The 12,500-nt window shown below is 42.6% G+C and overlaps 2 protein-coding genes across 2 annotated transcripts in view; both read right to left on the bottom strand.

Annotated features, from left to right (window-relative positions):
• LOC308685957 (mitogen-activated protein kinase kinase kinase 11) overlaps window positions 1-978 on the bottom strand; it is a gene marked incomplete at its 5' end in the record, with an annotated part of 28,146 nt that extends 27,168 nt beyond the window's left edge. The window contains 1 exon segment of the mRNA XM_081358116.1: window positions 952-978. Coding sequence (XP_081214242.1) covers window positions 952-978 — 27 coding nt within the window.
• A 9,656-nt stretch (window positions 979-10,634) lies between these two features.
• LOC308685949 (mitogen-activated protein kinase kinase kinase 11-like) lies at window positions 10,635-12,375 on the bottom strand (the record flags this gene model as incomplete). The annotated part of the gene is made up of 2 exons (XM_081358104.1): window positions 11,868-12,375; window positions 10,635-11,799 (listed from the first exon to the last, which is right to left on the bottom strand). Exon 2 carries the CDS (start codon window positions 11,445-11,447, stop codon window positions 10,635-10,637), a length of 813 nt encoding a protein of 270 aa, XP_081214230.1. The 5' UTR covers window positions 11,448-11,799; window positions 11,868-12,375.
• Window positions 12,376-12,500: the final 125 nt, after the last annotated feature.

Genomic DNA, 12,500 nt, shown 5'->3' with positions numbered 1-12,500 from the left:
TGTAATAAGAACTATATAGACATTCTTAAAATAAAATAAAAATAATAAATATGACAAAAACAATTACTGAAAAATACAAAAAAATAAAGCTTTAATTTTTAAAACTATAATTAGTATCACCAGGACATTTTAAAGGCCAAAAACATTAATGTGAAGAGATTTATCAGGGTAAAATCTATCAAAATAATGTTATATTTGGTCAAGGTTGTCTAAAAGTGTCCTTTTGTTCCAAAACCCACAAAAGGAACAAAAATGGCTGCACTCGGTCTAACTTAATTATGCATGACATTAACAAACTAGACGATAGTCATAAACTATACCATACTGGTTTGAACGACATTTATTCTCGAGTGAACTCTGTTCTCCACCACTGAGATTTCATTCATCGTTCTGAGTCCCGCCCCCAAAGTCCTGCTATTGGCCGAGTCAGAAGTTCAACAGACCAATCAAACGCCTCACAGTGTTTCACTCTCAAACGCTTCCTGTCTGAGACGAGCGTCAGAATCATGCGCAAAGAACAGAAACACAGCTGACACGTATTTGTTAAATGTTATAAATCACATTTAAATCTACAAAAACGACTATCTTGCCAACAACAACAACGACACGCTGCTCCTCGTTAAACTCTTTAATTTATGATCATGACGAACGCTAAGGTTTGCAACAGAGCTAAAGCAGACTCAAAAGCCCCTTGTTTAGCAGCCAGATCAGAGACAAATGATACATAAAGAAGAGATTAAAGTAAAACGTGCATAAATGAACATATTCTGAACAAAATACTGAAGAACCTTAACATGATTAATTGACAAACAAGTGTGAAACATGTAAAAACAAGTGGAGAACACATGATGTGTGTGTGTGTGTGTGTGTGACTGTGTCGCCATCATTACAGACACTTCCTCTGCAGTTCCTGTAAAGTGGTGTGTGTTGTCCTCACGCTGGGAAACTCACACAGACTCTGTAGACGAGCGGAGCCATGTTTACATGCAAATCTGTCTGTCGCTTTAAGAATGTCTGAATGAATGACGAGTGACAACAACCCGTCCAATATCATGACACTTCCCATCAAGATGTGGCATGACAAGTTTCTAGCATGAAGTAACTGTTCTGTCCTCAATAAAAGTGTAACATTCACATCCAATCAGATGTGATGCTTCGCATTCATTCAGCTGTTCAAAGGGAGCTTCTGACCAATGAGATTTCCCCGAGTCATGATTGCACAAAAACAGAGTTCAGCCCTCAGCGCTGCGAGATCCTCTCACTTCTCCTCTACCGTGAGGAATTCCACGTGCAGACCCAAAGCACTCTTTGCTATGGGTAGCAAACTCACTAATCCACCACAACAGGTTATTTCGGGCTCTGGGGTGCTTATGAATAGCTTTTCCCAATTATTTTCAGACAAATTGAGAACCCATCTCTTCCGTGAGCACTTAACCTAAAAAACAAAACAAAAAAAACATTCCTTTTCCTTTAAACCCTCGCTTATCGGGCTTATGCTCCTCAACGCCTGAACCTCGTATTCTGAGCACTTCTTGTGTTGTTGTTTGCCTCTTCACGATGACTCGCTGAATTTACTCCTAATTTGTAAGTCACTTTGGAAAAAGCGTCTGCTAAATGACTAAATGTAAATCACTGAATCCATCACCAACGACACTCCTCATACAAGTGACTCAACTACACAAGCGCATAGATCTGCCTCTGCTCCGCTCAAACGGGGTGTTCAGTTCTTGGCCCACTATTGTTCATCATATATATATATATATCCACTTGGTGATATCATGCGCAGACATGACATTCAAATTCATCTGACCACCAGCTCCGATAGGCCATCCCTGCCCGACTCACTCACGGCATGTGTCAGGGACATCAAGCATTGGATTTCCTCAAATGAAATAAAAAGATATTGGTGCTTGGCTCTGCTGCCTCAGTCAAAAGGATGGACCTGTTCATGTTAAGCCTTCGTCATCTATTCGTAACCTCTGTGTCTTAATCGACTCAACTCTATCTTTTGGCTCTCATATTTCTTCTCTTGTTAAAAACTCTTTTTTCCATCTTCGTAATATTGCACGTAGATATAGTGCCATTCACCACTGTTTTTGGCTACAAGTGATGCATGCATTATTGAGAGCCTCAGAAACACATCTTCTCTCACTTTAGCTGATGCTGAAACCTTAATTCATGCATTAATCACATCACGTCTGGATTATTGCAATGCTCTACTTCTTGGTCTGCCCAAAAAACGTATTGCAAGATTACAGTATGTTCAAAACTCAGCAGCAAGAGTTCTCTCACGTTACTCCTCTGCTTCATGACCTTCACATTAAACCACTGAACGCAGAATCTCTTCACATTAAACCACTGAACACAGAATCTCTTCACATTAAACCACTGAACGCAGAATCTCTTCACATTAAACCACTGAACGCAGAATCTCTTCGCATTAAACCACTGAACGCACAATCTCTTCACATTAAACCACTGAACGCAGAATCTCTTCACATTAAACCACTGAACGCAGAATCTCTTCACATTAAACCACTGAACGCAGAATCTCTTCGCATTAAACCACTGAACGCAGAATCTCTTCACATTAAACCACTGAACGCAGAATCTCTTCACATTAAACCACTGAACGCAGAATCTCTTCACATTAAACCACTGAACGCAGAATCTCTTCACATTAAACCACTGAACGCAGAATCTCTTCACATTAAACCACTGAACGCAGAATCTCTTCACATTAAACCACTGAACGCAGAATCTCTTCACATTAAACCACTGAACGCAGAATCTCTTCACATTAAACCACTGAACGCACAATCTCTTCACATTAAACCACTGAACGCAGAATCTCTTCACATTAAACCACTGAACGCAGAATCTCTTCACATTAAACCACTGAACGCACAATCTCTTCACATTAAACCACTGAACGCAGAATCTCTTCACATTAAACCACTGAACGCAGAATCTCTTCACATTAAACCACTGAACGCAGAATCTCTTCACATTAAACCACTGAACGCAGAATCTCTTCACATTAAACCACTGAACGCAGAATCTCTTCGCATTAAACCACTGAACGCAGAATCTCTTCACATTAAACCACTGAACGCAGAATCTCTTCACATTAAACCACTGAACGCAGAATCTCTTCGCATTAAACCACTGAACGCAGAATCTCTTCACATTAAACCACTGAACGCAGAATCTCTTCACATTAAACCACTGAACGCAGAATCTCTTCACATTAAACCACTGAACGCAGAATCTCTTCACATTAAACCACTGAACGCACAATCTCTTCACATTAAACCACTGAACGCAGAATCTCTTCACATTAAACCACTGAACGCAGAATCTCTTCACATTAAACCACTGAACGCAGAATCTCTTCACATTAAACCACTGAACGCAGAATCTCTTCACATTAAACCACTGAACGCACAATCTCTTCACATTAAACCACTGAACGCAGAATCTCTTCACATTAAACCACTGAACGCAGAATCTCTTCACATTAAACCACTGAACGCAGAATCTCTTCACATTAAACCACTGAACGCAGAATCTCTTCACATTAAACCACTGAACGCAGAATCTCTTCACATTAAACCACTGAACGCAGAATCTCTTCGCATTAAACCACTGAACGCAGAATCTCTTCACATTAAACCACTGAACGCAGAATCTCTTCACATTAAACCACTGAACGCAGAATCTCTTCACATTAAACCACTGAACGCAGAATCTCTTCACATTAAACCACTGAACGCAGAATCTCTTCACATTAAACCACTGAACGCAGAATCTCTTCACATTAAACCACTGAACGCAGAATCTCTTCACATTAAACCACTGAACGCAGAATCTCTTCACATTAAACCACTGAACGCAGAATCTCTTCACATTAAACCACTGAACGCAGAATCTCTTCACATTAAACCACTGAACGCAGAATCTCTTCACATTAAACCACTGAACGCAGAATCTCTTCGCATTAAACCACTGAACGCAGAATCTCTTCGCATTAAACCACTGAACGCAGAATCTCTTCACATTAAACCACTGAACGCAGAATCTCTTCACATTAAACCACTGAACGCACAATCTCTTCACATTAAACCACTGAACGCAGAATCTCTTCACATTAAACCACTGAACGCACAATCTCTTCACATTAAACCACTGAACGCAGAATCTCTTCACATTAAACCACTGAACGCACAATCTCTTCACATTAAACCACTGAACGCAGAATCTCTTCACATTAAACCACTGAACGCAGAATCTCTTCACATTAAACCACTGAACGCAGAATCTCTTCACATTAAACCACTGAACGCAGAATCTCTTCACATTAAACCACTGAACGCACAATCTCTTCACATTAAACCACTGAACGCAGAATCTCTTCACATTAAACCACTGAACGCAGAATCTCTTCACATTAAACCACTGAACGCAGAATCTCTTCACATTAAACCACTGAACGCAGAATCTCTTCACATTAAACCACTGAACGCAGAATCTCTTCGCATTAAACCACTGAACGCAGAATCTCTTCACATTAAACCACTGAACGCAGAATCTCTTCACATTAAACCACTGAACGCAGAATCTCTTCACATTAAACCACTGAACGCAGAATCTCTTCACATTAAACCACTGAACGCAGAATCTCTTCACATTAAACCACTGAACGCAGAATCTCTTCACATTAAACCACTGAACGCAGAATCTCTTCACATTAAACCACTGAACACAGAATCTCTTCACATTAAACCACTGAACGCAGAATCTCTTCACATTAAACCACTGAACGCAGAATCTCTTCACATTAAACCACTGAACGCAGAATCTCTTCACATTAAACCACTGAACGCACAATCTCTTCACATTAAACCACTGAACGCAGAATCTCTTCACATTAAACCACTGAACGCAGAATCTCTTCACATTAAACCACTGAACGCAGAATCTCTTCGCATTAAACCACTGAACGCACAATCTCTTCACATTAAACCACTGAACGCAGAATCTCTTCACATTAAACCACTGAACGCAGAATCTCTTCACATTAAACCACTGAACGCAGAATCTCTTCACATTAAACCACTGAACGCAGAATCTCTTCACATTAAACCACTGAACGCAGAATCTCTTCACATTAAACCACTGAACGCACAATCTCTTCACATTAAACCACTGAACGCAGAATCTCTTCACATTAAACCACTGAACGCAGAATCTCTTCACATTAAACCACTGAACGCAGAATCTCTTCACATTAAACCACTGAACGCAGAATCTCTTCACATTAAACCACTGAACACAGAATCTCTTCACATTAAACCACTGAACGCAGAATCTCTTCGCATTAAACCACTGAACGCACAATCTCTTCACATTAAACCACTGAACGCACAATCTCTTCACATTAAACCACTGAACGCAGAATCTCTTCACATTAAACCACTGAACGCAGAATCTCTTCACATTAAACCACTGAACGCAGAATCTCTTCACATTAAACCACTGAACGCACAATCTCTTCACATTAAACCACTGAACGCAGAATCTCTTCACATTAAACCACTGAACGCAGAATCTCTTCACATTAAACCACTGAACGCAGAATCTCTTCACATTAAACCACTGAACGCAGAATCTCTTCACATTAAACCACTGAACGCAGAATCTCTTCACATTAAACCACTGAACGCAGAATCTCTTCACATTAAACCACTGAACGCACAATCTCTTCACATTAAACCACTGAACGCAGAATCTCTTCACATTAAACCACTGAACACAGAATCTCTTCACATTAAACCACTGAACGCAGAATCTCTTCACATTAAACCACTGAACGCAGAATCTCTTCACATTAAACCACTGAACGCAGAATCTCTTCACATTAAACCACTGAACGCAGAATCTCTTCACATTAAACCACTGAACGCAGAATCTCTTCACATTAAACCACTGAACGCAGAATCTCTTCACATTAAACCACTGAACGCACAATCTCTTCACATTAAACCACTGAACGCAGAATCTCTTCACATTAAACCACTGAACACAGAATCTCTTCACATTAAACCACTGAACGCAGAATCTCTTCACATTAAACCACTGAACGCACAATCTCTTCACATTAAACCACTGAACGCAGAATCTCTTCACATTAAACCACTGAACGCACAATCTCTTCACATTAAACCACTGAACGCAGAATCTCTTCACATTAAACCACTGAACGCAGAATCTCTTCACATTAAACCACTGAACGCAGAATCTCTTCACATTAAACCACTGAACGCAGAATCTCTTCACATTAAACCACTGAACGCAGAATCTCTTCACATTAAACCACTGAACGCACAATCTCTTCACATTAAACCACTGAACGCAGAATCTCTTCACATTAAACCACTGAACGCAGAATCTCTTCACATTAAACCACTGAACACAGAATCTCTTCACATTAAACCACTGAACGCAGAATCTCTTCACATTAAACCACTGAACGCACAATCTCTTCACATTAAACCACTGAACGCAGAATCTCTTCACATTAAACCACTGAACGCAGAATCTCTTCACATTAAACCACTGAACGCAGAATCTCTTCACATTAAACCACTGAACGCAGAATCTCTTCACATTAAACCACTGAACGCAGAATCTCTTCACATTAAACCACTGAACGCAGAATCTCTTCACATTAAACCACTGAACGCAGAATCTCTTCACATTAAACCACTGAACGCACAATCTCTTCACATTAAACCACTGAACGCACAATCTCTTCACATTAAACCACTGAACGCAGAATCTCTTCACATTAAACCACTGAACGCAGAATCTCTTCACATTAAACCACTGAACGCAGAATCTCTTCACATTAAACCACTGAACGCAGAATCTCTTCACATTAAACCACTGAACGCAGAATCTCTTCACATTAAACCACTGAACGCAGAATCTCTTCACATTAAACCACTGAACACAGAATCTCTTCACATTAAACCACTGAACGCAGAATCTCTTCACATTAAACCACTGAACGCAGAATCTCTTCGCATTAAACCACTGAACGCACAATCTCTTCACATTAAACCACTGAACGCACAATCTCTTCACATTAAACCACTGAACGCACAATCTCTTCACATTAAACCACTGAACGCAGAATCTCTTCACATTAAACCACTGAACGCAGAATCTCTTCACATTAAACCACTGAACGCACAATCTCTTCACATTAAACCACTGAACGCACAATCTCTTCACATTAAACCACTGAACGCACAATCTCTTCACATTAAACCACTGAACGCAGAATCTCTTCACATTAAACCACTGAACGCAGAATCTCTTCACATTAAACCACTGAACGCAGAATCTCTTCACATTAAACCACTGAACGCAGAATCTCTTCACATTAAACCACTGAACGCAGAATCTCTTCACATTAAACCACTGAACGCACAATCTCTTCGCATTAAACCACTGAACGCAGAATCTCTTCACATTAAACCACTGAACGCAGAATAAATACTTCACATGAATCTAGAGTTGAAATAGTGAATCTCCTCTCATTAAACCTCTGATTAACCTAAGAACCTCTTTACTTGAGAATTCTGCTGAAATAATGTAACTCTTGACACTAAACTACTGATTAAACGCCGAGGAACTCCAGGCATGGCAGTGACCTGAACCCTCAGCACAGGAACAGAGGGAGGCTGTCTTTAGAAAATGAGTAGGAAGCAAAAAATGAAGTTAGCTGGGGAAAAAAAGAGAAACAGACGAAAGAAGAAAGAAAAACACAGGATGCTGCGATCTGGAACGACGGAGCTCGAGAGACAAGTCAGGGCAGGTCTGGGACAAAGAGATCGGAAAGAATTAAAAAACAACAGGCAGAGAGAGAGAGAGAGACAGATAAGATCGAGAACCACAGCGAGGGAATTGTGCGGCGAGCCGGCATTAAAAAGTTTGTTTTACGCAACTGAGGTGGTTTCCAGCCCGATGGACACGCTCTCGCCTGACTCTGTAGGGAAGTGGAGGATCATGGGATATACGTGGGAGGACAATAACGAAACAGACGTGTAAACAGAGAGAGGGAAAAAAAAAAGTCTTGGCAAACTGCTGACTAACACACACCAGTGTAACAGTGTTGACTGTTTTATAAAAGCATAAGCCACTTATTTTACCATGGTAAATGTTTGACTCTTCAGGTTAGCTTAGCATGCCATCTAATATCTAAATAGATCATTCTGATCATCAGAAAAGTTCAGTTTAAGAATAATACATTTACTAATGTAAATCAGATTTTACTTTTACATTTTCAAAGCTGTTTTAAGACACTGTGTCACAGTATCTGTCGATTTCATCGGTCCACACATGAGAAATAAACATGGCACAATATAATCAGCAAAACAAACACAAAGTCCAGCTTAGCGCTACATGCGTCTGCGTCCTAATATGATCCTTGACCCGTGTGAGGTCTTCTTATCGAGTTGGCAATGTGTGTGTGTGTGTGTGTGTGTGTGTGTGTGTGTGTGTGTGTGTGTGTGTGTGTGTGTGTGTGTCATCTGATATCCAAACCAACAACATTCCCTTCACAAGTGTGTGATACATGCCATGGGAATATCCTCTTCCCCCCGAAACGGGCAATTCTCTCAGAGTCCTGGAGCTCAACCAAACAACCCAAATAAATACGATCTGGGCCCAGACGGAATCATTGGAATTCTTGGATTTAAATAGAGTTGAAATGACTACAGTGTTGCTCCTAGATGAATGCACAATCAAGTTAGACACAATAGCAAACCAAACACACATGCACTGAGTAGAAGATGTATAAGTCTGTGAATGATGGGAGTTACGATTCCGTGGAAACCTGAGGAGCTTTTCCCGAGTTCTGCGGGCAGAGATTCCATGTGGGCCTGATAATAATCCCACAACACAACAACACCCGCCGCTGGATCCAGGAATGGACCCTATTTGAGATTCATTCTAACAGAAATGTAAAGGGAAATGAGATGGGAGTTTGAATGCTTTCTTTCCTCCGAGAAACTCTTTGAGGTGGGACCGGGGACGACTAAATCCCAGCGCTTTTGCAAGTAAACGCAAATGTTCCCCGAGAAACCTTTTTGAACTAATATGAGATTATATTTCAATGCTTTTGCATTCCCTCGCTAAATATTCTGTGTAGGAAATAATAGGATATGGAAGGGGAAACTGCATTCCAATGCCTTTGTGACACACAATTGTTTTGCATGTAAATGTAAAGTTTCTAACTAGGGATGGGCGATATGGGGCGATATTAAAGCTATATCACAATATTTTCTGGTATTTACTGCGATAACGATATCACTGACGACATAAATATAGCACCATTCTCCACTGTTTTTGGCTGCAAGTGATGCATTCTGGAGAAACACGAACACTGATCTAAAGCGCACTTCATCAAATAGCCTCCTCTAATATACCAGTTACACACAATAATAAATAGAAAACAGTAAAATCCAAATACCAGCCCTTGCAGAAATGGCCAAGTTGCATAAATACGCTTCTTCTGTAAAAGTGCAGATCATGTTTACACAGTGCAACTGTACTGAAATACAATCACACAATAATAATTCAAATCAATGACCAGTTTGAAATGTAAACACAGATTTCTGTATTCATAATTCTCATCGTGATATCAAACGATAATCCCTGTTGCTCAGAGGACTGCACTACTGTTGATGAGCGAACGCAGAAGCACTGAAACATGATTCCCCATGAGCCTTTCGGAGCTCCTCAAACACGGCATTAGGAAGCTCTGCTGGAGACGGGTGCGCCCGGACCTCACAGCACTCGACTCGACATCATCCACACGCCAGAGAGCATGTGTGATACTGTTCCACTAGTGTGATCAGGACACTATAGTTCATTAGGGCGAGTGAGGAGAGCAGAGTAAAGTAAACTGAGACATATTACACCCAAACACTCTTCACACAGACACTTCGGACACTTTGAGCTGATCATGTTCTGCTGAAGTGTGTTGTCTTTAATTGCTAATGCTCTTTTTACACACAGACTGAACACAATGAAGCATTGCTTGGTGATTGGTTGAGCTAAACTGGTATTATCTAATTGTGTAGTTAAATTTAACAGCTGACAGATATTCAACATAATTCATGTGTGAGACAGTCTAACAGAAGGACGGACAAAACCAGTCAAATATCAACTGAGTTCTGCTCATATTCTCTAAACTATAGCGGATAAACTGAGATAATGTGAGGAATGTTGTGTCTGAATACATGTAGGTTTGACTGTATGTATAAATGATTTCTATGGTGACATACTAAACTAAAATGATGTGATTTAAATGACTTTACAGTTCAAATAATACAGGTTTTGATGAAAATAAAAAGTTGAAAAAATAAAAAGAGAAACTGCTTCCGATCAGCTCACTAAATGTGAATCGCTTTGATATAGTCATGAATTCATTCAAATCAACAGCTGGAAAACACTCTCACACACACACACACACACACACACACACACACACACACACACACACACACACACACACACACACACACACACACCACAGCGAGTAAACTGGGATGCGCAGGGTTTCACAGGTCTGAGTGTGTTCTACAGAAGCGGCCTCGCTGTGGGGACGAGCACTTACTGTTGTTGGACTTGAGGTCGCGGTGTATGACGGGCACGATGGCGCCGCTGTGCAGGTACAGCATGCCTTGGGCGATCTGCACGGCCCAGTTCACCAGGACCTGCGGCGGGATCCGGGACGCGGCCAGGGCCCGGCTCAGCGGCCCCCCCGAGGCGTACTCCATGATCAGGCACAGGTTGGGCTCCTGCAGGCACACGCCCTTGAGCGCGATGATGTTCGGGTGCCGCAGCATGGAGAAGAGCCGGGCCTCGTTCTGCACGTTCTGGGCCGTGACGCTGATGTCCTCGTCCGGGTCCTGCCGGGCCGCTTTCACTGCGACCAGCTCCCCTTTCCACGTTCCCCGATAGACCTTCCCGAAGCCTCCGACTCCAATGACCTCTTCAAGACTCAGCTCGGAGAAGTCCACCGGCTCCGGCTCGAGTTCGGGAACCACGGCCGGGCCCAAGCCTTGGACGACGCCAGAGCCCGGGAGCTTTCCGTATCCGCTCGGTTTGAACGAGACGTAGTTGGACGGGAAGATTCCCACTTTGTTGTTGACCTTTCCCGCCCACCATCCCTCATCCCCGGAGATCTCCGAGTCCAGAGACAAGACCTCCACGAGGTCTCCTTTCCTCAAGGTGAGTTCGTCGTTCCCTGAGGCCTCGTAGTCGAACAGCGCGGTCCAAACCGGATTGGTGAAGCTCCCCTTCTGAGTCTGATCCAGGCTCTTCCAGGTGGACAACGGGCTCCGGGAGAAAATGTTCTTCAGCGGCTCCATTGAGTTTTATAAATCAGAATCGGATGAAGTGAGATCTCCTCTCGCCCTCAGATCTCTGTACGTCCGGGTGATCCGTGGATTAGTCTCCATTAGACATCAATCCCAATGTAGGAGCGAAAAATGGACCCGGGGATGAAGAAACCGGGTCCGGATCAGAGACAAAGAGTCACTTTAGGCGTGGAATAGTCTCCATTAGACATCAATCCCAATGTAGGAGCAAAAAAAAGGACCTGGGATGAAGAAAACTGACGTTCAGGATCCCGATCAGTCACTTTAGGAGTTTAATTAGACATGGATCCAGGTCCAGATCAGTGACAGAAAGTCACTTTTGGGGCGTTCTGACCCGCATACTCTAAAAAACACCATGTATAAATATCATGTAGTTCTGTGGAGAATGAAAACATGGATTTACTGACTTACCGGGATCTTAAAGTCCTCCTGAATCTCCCAAACAAGAGGACAAACTCGCGAGAGATGCATTAGAGTTCGAGTCTGTGTTTAGCGGTCCATTGAGGGTCAGTATTTTTAGCTCGGTGGTTTTGCCCGAGCAGGAAACGCTCAGAAGAAGAAGAAGAATAGCAGGAAAAGCGAATTCAACTCGTGGCCAAACGCGCAGAAACGCGCTCTTAAACGCTCTCTCACGCGCGCGTCGTCGGTTCCCCCGTCCGGACCGTCATTATGGGTCCGTTTCTGAAGTTCGGCTGGAGTTCCTTTGACTTTAACTTCGCTCGGGTTCGGTATCAGGAAGAGACGCTGGGCTGATCGCGACGCGCTGGTTAATGGCGTCGCGTCGCGTCACTTCAGCGGCTCCACGTCGAGCGTCTTCTTCAGGCGTGGTGTTTCAGAAACGCACGCGAACTCGGTGTGTTGATGAGCCCGTTTACCGTGAACTCTTCCCGTGTGGCCGGTGAGGGTGTGGGACAGGAACACTGTCAGATGACTGACTCTCCTCCTCCCTCTCCTGGCCACTGTGTGTGTGTGAGAGAGAGAGGGAGGGAGGGAGGGAGTGTGTGTGTGTGTGTGTGTGTGTGAGAGAGAGAGAGAGAGAGAGAG

This window comes from Scardinius erythrophthalmus (genome assembly GCF_964197995.2).
Source record: "Scardinius erythrophthalmus genome assembly, chromosome: 2".
Taxonomy (NCBI): Eukaryota; Metazoa; Chordata; class Actinopteri; order Cypriniformes; family Leuciscidae; genus Scardinius; species Scardinius erythrophthalmus.
This window is presented reverse-complemented; position numbering and strand designations above follow the sequence as displayed.